At 43.5% G+C, this 16745-nt stretch overlaps 1 protein-coding gene across 1 annotated transcript in view; it reads left to right on the top strand.

The window, feature by feature from the left end:
- ZCCHC2 (zinc finger CCHC-type containing 2) overlaps positions 1-16745 on the top strand; it is a gene marked incomplete at its 5' end in the record, with an annotated part of 41301 nt that continues 24556 nt past the window's right edge. Inside the window, 3 exons of the mRNA XM_021386374.1 lie at positions 1-690; positions 12253-12364; positions 15370-15446. Of these exons, the coding sequence (XP_021242049.1) occupies positions 1-690; positions 12253-12364; positions 15370-15446 (879 nt within the window). The remainder of the gene's footprint in view (positions 691-12252; positions 12365-15369; positions 15447-16745) is intronic.

Here is a 16745-nt window from a genome sequence, read left to right as displayed (position 1 = left end):
GGCCCGCCGCCTCCCGCCTTCCCGAGCGGCTCCGGCCCCGGCGCGGCGGCGGCCCGCACCGACAAGGAGACGGTGTACGAGTGGTTCGGGCTGGTGCTGGGCTCGGCGCAGCGGTTGGAGTTCATGGTGGGGCTGCTGGACCTGTGCAACCCGCTGGAGCTGCGCTTCCTGGGCTCCTGTTTGGAGGACCTGGCCCGCAAGGACTACCACTGCCTCCGCGACTCGGAGGCCAAGGCCAACGGGCTGAGCGACCCCGGGCAGCTGGGAGACTTCCGCGACCCGGCCGTGCGTTCCAAGCTCATCGTCTACCTGGCCCTGCTGGGCTCCGAGAACCGCGAGGCCGCCGGCCGCCTGCACCGCCTCCTGCCCCAGGTGGACTCCATCCTGCAGAGCTGCCCGGCGCGGCGGCCTCGGGCGGGCCCCGCCGAGGAAGAGGGGGCCGAGGACGAGGAGGAGGTGGTGGTGGTGATGGACGGGGCCGGAGAGAACGGACAGGGCCCCCTCCCCGCCGCCCAGGGCCTGGGCTTCGGCGCGCAGGAGGAGCTGCTCCTGCTCTTCACCATGGCCTCGCTGCACCCGGCCTTCTCCTTCCACCAGCGGGTCACGCTGCGAGAGCACCTGGAACGCCTGCGGAGGGCCCTGTGCGGGGACGAGGAGGAGGAAGAGGGCTTCGGCCGCCACCGGGCCCAGGTAACGCCGTGCCCCGTTCCTTCCTCCTCCCCCCCCCCTTCATCCCTTCCCCAGTTCCCAGTAGCTGAAGAAGAGGCCCCCCCATGCAGGGCTGTGGCTTTCTCCGGCTTTCTCCTTGCCCCCCCTTCCGGTTTTTGAATTGTGTATTGTGACATAATAACATAATAGTGCCTGAGCGTGACTAAAAGAAGTGCGGGGAGGGGGGGGGGTGGTTCTTGGACAGCCGAAGGTTCTGGTGTGCTCCTTCTCAGACCCTCCTTGCCAGAGTGTAGGATGCTGAGTGCTCATAGGGCCTGGTAGCCTTCCTTGCACACCACAGGCCTGGTGGCAAAGCAGCTTGGCTCAACTCATAGAAATAGTAGTAATAATGCTGGATAGAAACCATAGAGCATTCGCCAGGGGCTTGTGACAATGGGAGGTGTTGGAATAATTTTACATGGAACCTGCTCTCTCCCCTCCAAAATGAGATTTACACTGGGGCTTGGCGGGGACCAGGTCAGCGGCTGTAGGGCCGGTGATTTAGGGTCTTGGGTGAAGGGGGTGGCAACTGTTTCACTGAAGGAGCAAACTGAAATGTCACAAGTGGAGCTTTTGTGGAAAGAAAAGCTGAATTTCTGGGTGGCTGTCAGGAGGTAGTGAGGCACATCTTGAGCACAGATGTGCCACTTGTTGCTGAAAGGCAGCAGTCCGAGAGCACAGACTTTCTGTGTGTGGCACTGGAGCACCCTCATTTGCAGCAGCTGTATTTAAGTGCAGGTTCTCTCATTTTGCCCCTCTGATGAATGTCTGCTTTAAAAAAAAATCAGCCCCATATTTACGCAACCAAGCCATTGTGTCGGAGCTTTATGGTTTTTGGTCTATAGATGGCCTCTCATGCAAAGAGGAAGAAAGGGCTGGAAGATAGGTACTTACAATGCAGATAGAGCGCTGAAACAGGCATGTGAGGTTTTCATTGGGGACTTAACAGGAAAAGGTGGAAAACAGCACAAACAGTTGTTTTTAAGTTTGCGTTCAGCGCTGTCCAATTCAGCCACTCCTGGAAAACTGCTGCCGTACTGAAGTAGCGGCGGCTCCTTTCTCAGTTTGGTAGGGAAAGGATATGCTTTTGAGTACTGCTCAAAGGAGAAGGGGATGAGCTGTTGAGACTTCAACTATGCTCGGTAAACGCTTGTATCGTTTGAAGGCCAAAGCACATTTGGCAGGTCATAGACTAGTGGGTGGATGTTACAGTACTGAAATCATAACGGATTCATAGCATAAGTCCAAAAAGTGTTTGTTTTGGCTCTTTGGCCTGCACAAAGTCTAGCTATCCCAAAATGAGTCCTGGAAGTCCTTTCTCAGGTACAGAAGAAGGGGCTGCAGGAAGCAATGAGGCTGGGCACTGATCTCATGGGGTCTGAAGTACCAGTAACTGGAAACGTACTGCCTGGCTGAGGCTGGCGCCCCAGGCACAGCTGCTCGGAGCCCCACTGAGGGCACTGGGGAGCTGACTGCCACAGACTACTGGAATTGAAGTCTGTGCTGTGCAGCGTTCTGGCTTCAGTGTGAACACAGCCTTCCAAGTTGTAGTGGTTTCATTTACTGAGGGAACGCCGAGTGGCCCGGCCCAGCTTGGCTGAACATACGCATCACATAGTCCCCGGTCTGCACAGGGCTGGAGCTGCATCCCTGCAGCAGGGTTCCTTTTCTTTCTTAAACCATAAATAAAGCAGAGCTGCTTCCCAGGATTAATGGCCAGTGGGGAGCGGAGGGATCAGTGGGTTTCTGCTGAGGGTTTTCAGTTCACGTGTGTAGGGGACCCCCTTGGATGTCACGCTGGAGGTAATGGAGTTAGCGTGGTTAAAGGTTTCCCTCTGCAAATGCAGCCGTACAGTGAAATTGGACTTGATTTAAAATCCTGTCAGGTGCCCACATGCTTTTTATCCTCCTTTAATCTGTGAAATTTTAGTGCCTTCGGGGCACCACATTCATGCGCTGAGATGCTTTATAAAGAGCTCTTTGAATTTTCTGGGGCCGGCCTCAGGTGGGAAGGGCCGGGCCGGGCCGGCTCTGTTTGCAGCCAGCGCCTCTGCAGCACGAGCGCTTCGCCTCCTGCCCCGCTTCCAGCAGCACCTCTCGCCCCGGCCGGGCCCTCCGGCACCGGTCCGCCCCTGAGGCGTTGTGTAGCGGCCGTGCCCTCCTCGCTCAGGCCGGGAGGAGGGCAGAAACGGCCTCGGGGCGGAGGACGCCGCCTGCAGCCACAAATGGCGCCGCAGCGGCCGGCCCGCCGCCTGTCCCGGCCTGAGGGGGCGAGGAGGAGGGGTGACCTCCCGCTTTGTCTCCGGGGTGCCTCGAGGAGAACGGAGCCGTCATGGCGGCACCGCGCCGCCTCTCCCGCCGCCCTCCTCCCTTCCCGCCGGCCGCGACGGGGCCGTCCTTCGCGTCGCGTCGCCCGACCCCTCCCCGGGCCGCGCCGCGGGGACCGGCGGCCACCGGCGCTTCCCGCCCCCGTTCAAGATGGCGGCGGCGGGGCCTGCGCGCCTGTCACGTGCCCGCAGGGCGGCTTCCTCTCCTCCCTCCGGCCGGGGGCGGGGAGCCCCGTCTTGCATAACGGGAGGGCGCCGTCGCTCCCCGCCGACGTAGCGGCGCGGGCGGCCCCGAGCCGACCATCTGCTGCGCTGCCCGCTGAGCGGTCCCGGGCTGGTCGGGCAGCTATCGGCCCGGTTCTGGAGAGCTGTGGTGGTGTGAGATCAGCGCCGGAGGAGACTGGTTCTGCTTCAGGCCGATCAGACGGCTCTCCTGTCCACGTTGTGAACCCCTTCGAGCGAGGACCTACAGCACCCCTTAGGAAAGCTGGAGGGGGACTCTTTGTCAGGAGGTGTAGTGATAGGGCAAGGGGGAACGGAACGGCCGTTAAAGAAGGGAAGTTTAGGTGCGATGTGTGTCGTAAATTCTCCACTCAGAGGGTGGTGAGGCACCAGCACAGGCTGCCCAGAGAAGCTGTGGGTGCCCCATCCCTGGAGGTGCTCAAGGCCAGGTTGGATGGGGCCCTGGGCAGCCTAAGCTCATGAAGGACAGCCCTGCCCACAGCAGGGGTTGGAACTGGGTGGGCTTTAAGGTCCCCTCCAAATGGAACCCAAACTATTCTGTGGTTCTGAGATGTGAACTGTACATGGCGTCCAACAAAATAGCATCGTTTGAGGTTTCCAGGAGTTAGAATACATAGCTATAATGAGCAGCAGCACTCAAGAGGCTCACCTGTTAAGAATTTGAGAGCTGCACGCTCTGGTTACCAGAGGGTGAAGTAGAGTGTGTGTGTGTGTATATATATATTTATTTATTTTAAAATGACAGTTTTGTCCTGTGATTTTGATCATGTCTTCTGGTTAGGATCTTTGTTGTCTGCTAGGATTGACCTCACATTGAAGTTGCTTCTTGACAGAAAATTAATAGAATTGCTACTCTTGGTGTCCTGTTTTAATTATCCTTTAAGAACTTAACATTTCTTAGTGATACTCGTTTACAAATGGAAGTGGTCAATAGATTCAAAAGTTACTGAGGAGAGTGCTGATGGAGTGGGATCTGCAGATGTAGGATTGCTTTGTAATGGCGAAAACTTTGTTTCTTTAACTAAGTGTTCTGAAGTACTTTGTTTAGCTCAGAAACACCTGATACAATTTGCAATTTTTTAAATGAAGATGTAGTTTGCAATAACATTGCTTGGAAGGCAAGCCCTTGATGTGTTAAGCTGTGCAGATGGTGAACTTTGCATCTAGAATTACATATAAAAATAAGCCAGCAGCATTCACATCTGCATTCATAAACCAAACTTAGTAATGTGCAAACAGTGTGCTCATATCACTATTATATATATCAGTTGAAGTCAAAGAACACAGCTTAATTCTTGAATTGATTGTGTTTAATACGTGCATAAGGGTCAAGGCTGATTCAGTTTATTGCCTTCCTTGCTCCATCCTAGATCTAAGATTTGAGTATTGAAATACTGAAGGTCTCATGCTAAGATAATAAATGTGGCTTGTGTTATGCATGGGAGCATTTAATCAGGCACACTTGATGGTAACAGGACTGAGGTCCTATTGAAATAAGCAATCTCCTGCAGGTAATTACTGAATAGCATTATAGTTAGTTGGCCTGAGGATTCTTTACAGAAAAGGTTCCTACTTAAAAACAAGGGGGAAGTTTGTATTTACAGAATAATTTGTTTAATAGGTTTCTATTTATAGTTTATTTGTCTGCAAAGTAGGAAAGTACTTTTATGATTGATCTGCATTGACTTGCAGCAGAGAAATACACTAGAACTTAATTTTAGATTTTAAGAACTACGGGGAAACAAAAATACAGGCAATCCCATTTTGAATCTTCAGTGGACTAGTATACTCCTAAGTATCATGGTGTGCGGGAAAGTGTGTATTCAGAGTCTGTTTTAAATAAGAGGCAGAAGCATAAAGCTGACATTTCATTGTTGGCAGAAATCTTTTAGATTGTGATATGATGTTTACATGTTTTGCATACAGAGATACAAAGTATTTGTGCTCTCTTAGTGACCATCATACCCTTGTCACTTAGCAGAAATTTTTCTCATTCAAAATGGGAGTTAAGGATGTCCAGAAATGTTACTGGAAGGCTTCTGGAGAGGAAGTCATGGATAAAATGAAAGAGCTCTGTTTAAATGTACATGCTAATGCTCCAGGAAACTGCATAGTGAAAACTTTCACTGGTCTCAGTCGATTTAGTTGTTCAGCTCTAATAATGAAGTATTAGGACAAGACAAATTTGTAATCTTACCCAATCCTTTTATACTGGGCTTCATCAACCTCTCTCTGGTTTCCGTGTTAATTTCTTCTCTGTTGTCCTAAATAAGCAATGGTAGCATTGCAGGTATACCCATGGCTTCCTAATGCTTGCACTTACCTTACTGTTGTTAAGCTGCGGCTGGGTTTTCAGCCTTGCCCGATGCTGACTTATTTGTAGTCAGCAGGATCTTCATGGGCTTGTAGTCGTGAGGATTCTGTTTGTTCTTTCTGAATATAAGGATGCAGATGCCAGAGGTAAGACGAGTATCTGTGAAAGCACTAGAGTATGTAGTTTTCTCCCTACTTAAGTCTCAGCCTCCCATTTGCCATAGGTTCTTTAGAAGACACTACTAAATATCTACATTTCTTCCCTGATTTGATGAGGTTCTTTAGTATCTTCCAAGTCGTAATTGTTTATACTTTAGAGACTGAAGTTTGCGGAAGACAAGCTCAAAGATTTGGCTGGAAACTGCATTTCTTCGTAAGCTTCTTGACTTTCCTCAGCCTCTTAATTGTGTCGTTTATAGTAGAAGAAAGTGAAAATGCATTTAATTGTGAAAAGGGATTTGAAGCCTTCAGAGCTATCTTAGGAGAGAGAAAAGAGAATGACAGATTTTTTTGTTGCTCAGAGCTGCTGTACATGAAAGAATACTTTTAAACTATGCCTCTTAGATGTATTATTCTCTGTTAGGAGTTGGAAGTAGTAGTGAAGGCTTTGTCACCTCTCAGTACTAATTGTGCTTCAGTGAACCATTCTTGAGGGGCAAATATTTTTTTCAATCTTTCCATCACTGTAGGTGGTTGTGAGAATAACTTCTGTGTATCAGTCTGAACATTCAAGTAATTTTCTTCTTAATCAGCAGACTGTACTGAAGCTATACGAAGTTGTGGGCTGAGCAACCAATGGGAGATGCAGAAGCACTGAACTGCAACAATACTGGCTTTAGCTTCAAGATATGTACTTTGTCATGGGCTATCTAGGTTGGACAGAAACTGTGGTTTAAGTTCAGGTGAAAATTCTGATGCAGATGAGTTTTGAAGACCTTTCTGTGTGTCTAGCAAACACAGGGTGCATCATTCTACCAGCACTGAAAATCACTGCTGTAGTTGACGTGTCTTGTTCTTCAAGTTTAGTTGCCATAGGCCTTGATAGCCAAAGTTAATAATCCTGTGTTAGAGATTGGTATACCGTTCGTCTCAAAATTGTCATGATTTTGCAGTGCTACAAGTTGATCTGTATGGGATTGTTGAAGCTTTTGTATGGTTTGCTTCCCCCCCACCCCGAATCAATTGGTGACTTTTTGGAAGCCTTCTGTCTCCCTTGCAGTGTATTGTTGCTGTCCCTTATAGACAATGTTGTTGTTTAAACCCTGCAGGCAGCTCAGCACCACACAGCCGGTCAATCACTCTCCCCAGGTGGCATGAGGAAAGAGTCAGAAAGGTAGAAGTGTGAGAACTCACTGGCTGAAATAAGGACAGCTTACGTGCAAAGCAAAAGCTGTGCATACAAGCAAAGCAAAAGGAATCCATTCTCTACTTCCTATCGGCAGGCAGATGTTAAGCCACTCCCAGGAAAGCACGGCTCATCATGGGTAATGGTGACGACAAACACTGGCTATCACTCCGAATGTCCTCCCTTCCTCCTTCTTTTCCCCAGCTTTTACTGCTGAGTGTGGTGCCATGTGGTATGGAATATCCCTTTGGTCAGCTGGAGCCAGCTGTCCTGGCTGCGTTCACTCCCAACTTTTTGTGCGCTCCCAGCGTCCTCTTTGGCAAGATCCCCCTGAGCCTTTTCCAGTCTGAACAGTCCCAGCTCTCTCAGCCTTTCCTCACAGGAGAGGTGCTACAGACTTTTCATCATCTTTGTGACCCGCTATCTGAACTCTATCCGGTGCGTCCATGTTTCTCTTGTGCTGGGGAGCCCGGAATTGGACACAGCTCTCCAGATGTGGCCTGAGTAGAGAATAGTCATAGAATGGCTCGGGTGAGAAGGGACCGTAAATACCATCTAGTTTCAACCCTCTGCTGTGGGTGAGGACATCTCCCACTAGCTAAGGTTGCACAGTTGGTGCAATTGTGAAATGGAAAGCTTGCAAACTGGAGTGTAATTTAGCAGCAATGCCAGTTGAGCAGTTGCCTTCAATTTTATCTTGCATTTGGCTTGCAGCTTGTTCAAGACAGTAAGAGGATTTTTTTTTTTTGCATGGGAGACGATCTATTGCATCGACAGCTGTCATCGTTAAACAAGTTTTCAAGAATTGGGTCTGCTGCCGCCCTTTATTTTTGCATTCATGAGTATTAGATGCATGTGCTGAATTTCCATTTAAGTATGAGATAGCATAGATGTGCCATCCTTATATCCAAGCAACAGCAAGAGCTAAGTGATAGAGAGCAGTTACTGTTGCACGGAGCCTTGAGTCTCAAGGCTTCATCTTTCTGCTGCTGTCATCAGGAGAAGGTTCAGCAGCACATATGTAATGTGGAGTTTCAGCTGTCTTACTTTCTAAGAGGTCCTATTGAGCCTTTGTGCCAACATGGCTACGTAGCTCTGCATCTGCTGCATCATAGTGAAGCAATAAGGATGATAGCTGGTAAGGATTGTTTTGAGCCAATCATAGCTCTAGTCCCATAACTGGTACCAGATCTCCCAACTCAGGGTATTCTATTCTTCTATGATTCTATGAATCTAATAAAGATCACTCTGATGTTATTCAGATTTGTCTAAGGTACAGATGTTGCATTTAAGATAGTGTGGTTGTGATTTGATCCTTCCAAGATGCTTTCTTTCGTGTTTGTTTATTGGCATCTGGCTTTGTTTGCCAGTTCCCTCTTGTACACGAGCAAGTAAACTGTGCCGGTTTGCATCTGCACAGCCTGCAAGGCTAAGTAGTGCTGTCCCTAGCAGCACGTCGACTGGAGTCTTGCAGAAAAACAAGCTTTCGTTTTGCGGCATGTAGAACTAATCAAGCTATCCAATTGCTGTAAGCAGGTTTCCCTTGTTAGTGTTCATCAGAGCTGATGCGTGAATAGCTCTTTTATGAAAGTGCAGTGCAAACATAAGAAGACTTATGTGCATCAATCACAATGATTAGTATGTTATGCAGTAACAGATTTCATTACGTATTGCCAAACCGATACCGGCGTGACATTTTTTTCATCAGCAGTCTATGCTAATAGAAGGCAGTGTGGGCATCTGTTGTGTGTAGACTAGCTCACATACATTAGTTTAACAGAGCAGTGTCCTTTTGAGCAGTATGACTCACCTTTTTCAGCAACTGATGCTTGTGTCCTGTGACTAAAAAGACATGTCAAGCGATAGGTGTTCACTTTTAATAAAGTACTCGTTTCCTCCATGTGAGGAGGATTGGTGTTCCAATCTCTGGCCTAGATTGTGAGAGCAGACAATTTTTATAATGCTGTTCTGCTTCACTTTGAAAGAGCCGTATAGCTAATGCTCCAGCCCGTCACAAAGATCTGTGAGATAATCAGATCAATTATCTGGCAACTCGTTTGTGGCCACCCACATTTCTTGCTTCACTGTATCTTAATCATTATCAGCAGCACTACAAACCACAGCGAATCTTTACATGTAGAAAGCCTTGCAGTGATAAAAGGCTGCTCCACACCTGGAGCTCCTCCTGCCTCTGCACTGACCATGGGGCCTACAGAGCTGCTTCTCTCATGTTTTACTAGCTCCTCTTTCTCGCAGCTGCTGCATAGCGTTTTTTTATCCCTGCTTAAAAATGTTATCACAGTCGTGCAAGCAGCATTAGGCATTGACCGGCAGCAGGTCTCTTTTGGAGCCGTCTGAAGCTGGCTCTAATCTAACTGTATTTCTGTATATCTCCTGTATTACATCATGGCTTATGAAAGCTGTCATTCACAGAATACTCATATGTAATATCAGTATAACTTGCCAGGTGAGGATTTTTTCAAGTGAATTTTTTTTTCTACGGTTATAATTATTTATAAAAATATCAGTGCCGGGGCATGTTTAAATACAGGTTTGAAGCACATATTGTTTTGCAGTTTAGAGGGAGCCTTCAAATATGAGTGTAGTTCACATTTTACAGAGAATGTTGCCATAGGTAGAAAAGTAACCATTCTAGAATAATCCTCTGCAAAAATATTTGAATGCTATTACAAAGATGGTGTATATTGCTGGTGAGAAGCAGTTTTCTTGTATGAAGAGGTGCAGCAGCGATGTTTACTGTTCCTCTGATATAAGCTGAGCAAAATATATGTTTGAAATAAATGTTATTTCTAAACTCTTCTAAAAACTGCTGACAAATTCTTTGACATCTTGGCTTTAGTTATTTCTTAGAATAGACTGCAGCTTATTTTTCCATTAATAAAAGAAATATCTTTATTTAAAAAATAAAATAAAATCTAAATTGATTTGGTTTTAGATCTTTTTGTGAGTGTTTTTTTTCAGGTGTAAATCTCAGCTGACTCCTTAAAATGAGTGGAGCACTGCTTTCAGCTCTTACAATCATGATTTCCAGGGTGGGAAAAGACAAATTTAATAGTTGGAGAGGTGCTGTCAGAATTAATCCAAATTTCTCTTACCTTCTGCATGCTGTGTGGATGATATCAAAAGCTGCTTTTGGCAAAACGCATGGATGTCGTTTAAGGAAGAGCTTACTTCTACCAGTCAATAAACATTGTCTCTAAAAAAAATTGGGTTCGGTTCTCTGATTTTATTATCAGGAAGATTCATACCAAAACATGCACTGAACTTGTCAATTTAATATAGTTTGGTCACAGCCAGTTAGTCATGAGTACGGACAGTCTTAAACAAATCCATTTTAGCAGTGTGAATTTAATGCCCAAATGCCAACAGTTCTGTGAATATTGCATGCCCAGGAGTTAACACTTAAAAACTGAAACACTTACTTTCGGTTATGTCTTTGGGTGTTAGGAAATGTCAGACAAAACAGTGTCAGTGGGAGTCTAGAGGAGATCTTAAAGTGGCTCTCACCATCCTTCACTTTTGATTTTTGTTTTATTAAAACAAGTTCACAAATTTGTTAGAGCTGCTAAAATGCAGTCCCACTGATACACAGCTATTTCCAATTCTTGTTCCAGGTCTGACGTTATGTTTGTAATCTGTTAGGCATTTGAAGCATGAAGTGATGCTTTGGTCAGTAAGGAAGTTTGCTGAGCTTGTCTGCTGAGTGATTAGGGATTGGTGTGAGTTTTAACTTGAGGAAACAACAGGCGCTCTGTATTTTAAGTCACATTGCTTTGAAAGCTGAAATTACTGATGCTCAGTATAGTACATAAGCCACATGCTGTCTTGGGTGAAAGGGTTGCAGTGCCTTTCAGTTCCTCTGCCCGTTTGTCGCGCAATCTAAAGGTATGCAGGTGCTGATTTTATACTGCCCTGGATTTATCCAATGAACATTCACTTATAGGTATGCCCAGGACACGATTTACCGGAGTCCTCAATGAGTTGTATGTATTGATTGGAGTTACCTCAGTTTATACCCAAGCAGTAGATGATTGATGTAAAGCTGGTTAAGCAAAGTGAAGCAAGCTATACTGGGAATGTCTGTAAAATCTTTAAAAGTTCATTGAAAAATTCACAAACTGTTTCACTGTGTTTTGGCACTGGTGCTTCCTCATTGTGGTCTTTTTGTGACAGTCTAAGATCCTCAATGCCAGACAGAGTAGCTGGTCTTATCTGCTGGTTTGTCCCATCAGGAGTCCTTCACAAAAAAACAAAAACTCAACAAGAGCAGGTCTTTCACATTCTGATGCTTAATTGCAAAATCTTCTACCTTCCGGTACTTAATAAAAAAACAGTATTTCATTGATTTGTGCTAAATAGAGAACCTTCTTTCCCCCTTTGTGTTGCTGCTACCGTGCATGCCTCCCCACTTGCCCAGCAGTCATCATATTTGTGTATTGATGGTACTTGCATGCGTATACTAAGCTCGTGTACTATACTACTTGTTACAAGTTATATAGTATATACAAACTATAACTCGCTGGTCACTTGTAATATTTCCTAGTTCTAGGTCTATGGCTTTTTCAAGGTGTTATTTTATGTTACTTCCTCAAAATGTAGACTTACGTTGGTCAACTGGCAAAACTTGTTACCTTTAAAGTCACTGGAGGCATTACGCTGCTTTGAATTTTATGTTGGATAGTTGGTTTGGTTTTTAACAAGATTTGGTCTCTGAAGGATAAGTAAATTGATATATAAACATTTTATCTCAATTTGGGAAAAATTATATATGTTCATGTTAGTGATGGGACTAGAGGGAATGGCCTCAAGTTGCGCCAGGGAAGATTCAGGTTGGATGTTGGGAAAAATTTCTTCTCTGAAAGTGTGGTCAGGCACCGGAATGGGCTGCCCAGTGAGGTGGTGAAGTCGTGGACCCTGGAGGTGTTCAGTAAACTTCAGATGATGTACTAAGAAACATGGTTTAATGGGGAAATATTGGTGGTAGATGTATGGCTGGACAAAATGGTCATGGAGGTCTTTTCCAACCTTAGAGATTCTACGATTCTGTGTTACCTTAGGAGAAAAAAAAGCACATGAAGTTCATTTTCATCTAACACTTATCTACTAGGTTAGCATTGTCAGTTTAGTTTGTTCTTCTCTGACTCTGGGAGTCTGTTGTAACTATATTATAACTATGTAACTATTACTAATATGTATAACTAATATAACTATATAACCAATATAACTGTTAAGGGCGTGCTTTGATTATTTACATTCTATTAATACTCTTCCTTATTCTTTTCCTTCTCAATTTAGAATGACTTTTCCCGCAGTGATTGCATGTCAAGTAATGAGACCAGTTTGCTAGAACGGACCACAGCACCTCATGATGGACTACCGATGGCTTCCCACAGACCTCAGCGAGAAGGTGTGTAGTCTGCAGTTTCTTTTGAGGGGTATTTTGATGGGTTTTTTTGAAGGCGAAACTCACCTTGCACTTCAGAAAGTCTTGGTTAGTTAGAGGTGCTTCTAACTGTCTTTCTACTCATCTGAATGAGAAGCTGGAATGGTTGGTAAGTGTATTAGCTTCTCTGCTCAATACTTGGTCTTTTCTTTATTATGACATATTATCATTCTTGTTAGTAGCTAAGTACTAGTTACTGTATGTATGAAAACTGTAAATGGGCTTCCTCCTGGAAAAAGAGATGTGGCATTTGGAAGAAGGCAAGAAAATTTAATGTCGCTGTGTTAGCATTGTTTAATTTTTTGAGCAAAACTAAACACACTGTGAATCTGTGAATGGCTTTTGCTGCATCATTCAGTTGTATTTGATTAGTCTTAAAAAACAAAGGAACGAAGAAAGGAAAAAGACGCATCAGAAGGTTTGGGAGAAGTGGTAGTTTGGAGAAGTGGGAGAACTTTACTTAGGAAGTAAATCACCTTTTGGTTCTGCTGGGGAGAGTAAGCCGATCAGAACATTAGTACAATTGCCAGGACACTTAGAAGAAATGAGCAGTATTGAAAACAGATTTATTCTTACCCTTTATTCTTCAACAAGATTAGCAGATCGCCTGTCTACTCAAGGGAAGCGTACACTGTCCTCCAGTTAGCAAAGAGCTAGCAATCTGGGAAAAGCTTGCTATTCTTTTGTCCTGATAAATGTCCTTTTGTCTCTACTGTGGAGATTTAATTATGCTTTGAGAGTTTTAATTCCTTGAAAAAAAGCAAAACAACAGAAAGATTGTCAGATTACAGACAATAGTCATATTTGAAAACCTGCTGTAGAGTTTTAAGTACAAAATGTTCGTATTCACAAATTAGAAACAGAAATGGGAGATTCAGCAGCAGCATTCTTGAGCTAAGTAACAGAAGCAGAGCAAAGTCGAATAATTGAATCTAGCTAAATGCTTAAATACTTCTCAGTAATTATGTTATCATATTAACAAACCACTGTGAGGGATCTGAATAATTTTGTGATAGTGATATATTAGATTTATGATATAGGGTCCTTGCTATAGTCTACTTAGTGGGTTAAAAATAACACAGATCATAAAAAATTATTTTTGCTTTCAATTTTAATGATTCTGGTTCTCTGAAATCTTAAATAATACTTAAAATGGAAGCTGCGTCGCGTATGCTCGACTTAATCATCATGACTGTATGTGCTGCATTCAGAAGACATTTAGAGATGGAGCACGCCTCATTGGCTCATGTATTCAAACATTTCTTCTTGGTCCTGCCATTTAGAATACTTAAAATGTGATTGTGGAAGCAAGTAAGCAAGTAGGCTATTGAAACTGTGAAACTAAGGTTGTCCTGCAATGTTACAGCAGTTGCCTGTTGTATCATTTATTAAGACAGAACATTAACTGCAGCAAAAGAATTGAAGGAAGTTAAAGGTACTACAATGTGTAATAAGATATCTTTATGCTAGGGAACAAATATATTTAGCGTTGATAACATCTAATAGATCAAAATAAATACAATCTCACCAGAAAAAAAACATGGCTGCATGTGAAGGTTGATGGTGGTGATTAGTTTCTGTAATTAACGCGTGTTAAATATATGCGTGTAGTGAAATAGTGGGACTTAAAACATTATTCTTAGTTCCAGTCATGGGAATCAACTTTTTAATTAACTGTTGAGTGTCAACCCAGCTGATGTTATTGATTTAAACATTGTCTGTTAAAAAGATTCAATGAGCCAAAACTAATGCTAGGCCATAGCCTTTTCTAACAGCATCCTCAGCTCATCCCATATTTATTTGATTTTGCAATAATTAATCTTCATTAATTGATAAAAACGAACCAGTTGTCCCATTATTTAACTTCCAGGTAAAGGGTCACAGCCAATATACGCACTGTTCCAACTCAGTATTTGTCACTCTTCCAAAGAAAAGAATGGGGAGTGGTAATACTACCACTAGGGTTATGTGCTTGCTTATTATGTCTTGTGTAAAAAAAAAAAAAAAAAAAAAAAAAGGCACTTAAGAATAGAAAGAAAAGCGTTAGCAATGAAAGGAAGCATTTGTGGTGTGTAGTTGGTGGAGCTGTTATGAAATAAGATTTTTTTACTTGGTCGTGGTGGTGCTTGTAAAGGAACAAAATCCTGCTGAACTCTTAGGATAGTGTAGCAAAAAAGCTGATAAGCCCATCTCAGCTATATGAGGATTTTTATTGACAGTAATAATGTTCTGTGCTCTCGAGAACATTTCCTGATCTTGAAGGCCATACATTGCTGCTGTTGATGTCACAGCCAGAACTTGTCTGTATTCTAAGTGCAGCACACTTCAGGGAAGGAGTGTTGAAGTAGCAAGTGCTTTAAAGTACTCTGCTTCTATTTCAGTTCAATCTACTGGTACACTCTGTCTGATGTGATTACAGTGGCCTTCTGCTTCTGCTCTTTGTCCTCTCTTTTCTAACACTCGTTTCTGTCTCTTTGAGGCCTTCACCAAGAGTTTTCTTCCACCTAAGTGGCTTTTAGAAACGTCGTTCTTAGTTTGCTCTCGCCACTACTTGATGTTTCAGAAACAGATGTGGAAGTCACTGGCACTAGGTTATTTGTTTTTGGATTTCTTTCAGCACTTGTTACTTCTCGGAATAAAGATGCATCTTGACTTCTTTCCATTGTCTTTTTCACTTACAGTGGTTACATTGTTGTATTTATGTGACTTTAGGTCCAAGAAAGGTCTTGGTTAATGCACAAATTCCTGAGATCTTCAGTTCAGAAACAATTGTGATCAGGCCAGAGAAATACGTTGTAGAGAACAAGGTTCTACCTGCCCCCTACAGTTTGTTAGAGTAAAATAGCATCTGAAAAGAAGGGAGGTACTCTGAGTCAGTAAATGTATGGCACTTCTCAGAGTAGCTAGATAAGTAGATACGTTTTTAAACTGTAATTTTAGTATGTACAGTAAACTTGTTTTTCTTCCAGCTGTACACATTGAGAAGATAACACTGAAAGGAGTACCGAGAAAAAGGGCTGACAAACATCTGGAGTACACATTCAAAGTAAGCAAATAACCTCCCGCACACTAGTGTCTTCATGATGTCTATGTGCTGTAGAGACAACAGCTTGTTTTAAATACCTGCTTAGAAGGCCGTTTTTAATTCCATTAGGCTCTTCAGAAATTGTTGGAATTATCCTATAATTCTCTTGGTTCTGTGTGCAGAGTAGGATTTTTTGTATAATTGTGGGCATAACATAGGGAAGTGTAAAACACTGATAGCGGTCAGGTGTGTGATATTACTTCAGGAAAGCTGGCTTTTGCTAACTTGGGGCAGGCACTGCAAACTAAAACTAACTGATTGTTTGGTCAAGTGGTTCTTGTGCCTGCAGCTCTGTATTACTTAGAGTCATGTGTTCATCTCAAATGTCTTTCATGAATGTTTACCAGAAAAGAATGGCTCCTGATAAAACTGTTGTGGTTTGGTTTCATTTTCTGAAAAAAAAATAAGCTAAAAAGATGCTAACAAATTTTAAGGGCCTTCCCAGAATAGTCTTCATGTATAATAATGTAGTCTTCATGCATCATATAAAACGATTATATGACTAAATTTTAAATAAAACTGAAACATTCCTTCTCGCTACTTTGGAAAACAGGCTGTCAGTATTGAGATCTGGTTAATTAAAGGCTGTAGGTGTTAAATAGTAGCTGCTAAGGCTGTTGGTGGTGATGTTTGAATCGAGGCAAAATTGTCATTTCCTTAGCAAGGATTGACTAACATTAACAGTCATATAGCCAATAGATGCAAATCTGGTAGTGTACAAGATCTGGACACACAAGAATGCTGTAGATCAAACACTGTAAGTCATATAACCGGTCATTCGATGTGGTCATGGGAGCTCTTTGAGGAGGCGAACTGCTTATGTGTTGAATGTGTCTGAAGCTGAAATTCAACTGAAAAAAAAAAATCATCACCCTTCTTTTGCTGAGAATTTAGAATTTAGCCTTCAAAATCTTGACGATTATCAAGCACTTCAACCTTGTGGTAGATACTTTGTGCCTATGGTCTCTGAATTGGGTACTAAGATACAGTAGTAGATAGGAGAGGTTTGTACAGAATGCTCGTATGGATTATCAATATTTAAAATGACAAAACTATTTTGTAAATTCAGCACATAGATGAATTTGACGGTGGTTTTGAATTTCTTTGTGGAAAGGGGAATGTTTGGAGATATTCTGGGAAGTATTTATGTAAGCTTGAAACACCTCCATCTCAGTTCTTTTAGAAAAGAATTTCCTCTCCTCATCTGTGCAGGTATATGCAGTGTTCCTTGCTGTGGATCATTTTATGCTTGCCCAGACA

This window comes from Numida meleagris, chromosome 2 (assembly GCF_002078875.1).
Source record: "Numida meleagris isolate 19003 breed g44 Domestic line chromosome 2, NumMel1.0, whole genome shotgun sequence".
In the NCBI taxonomy this organism is placed as follows: Eukaryota; Metazoa; Chordata; class Aves; order Galliformes; family Numididae; genus Numida; species Numida meleagris.
Note: the sequence above shows the minus strand (reverse complement) of the source record. Positions and strands in the feature narration are given on the sequence as shown.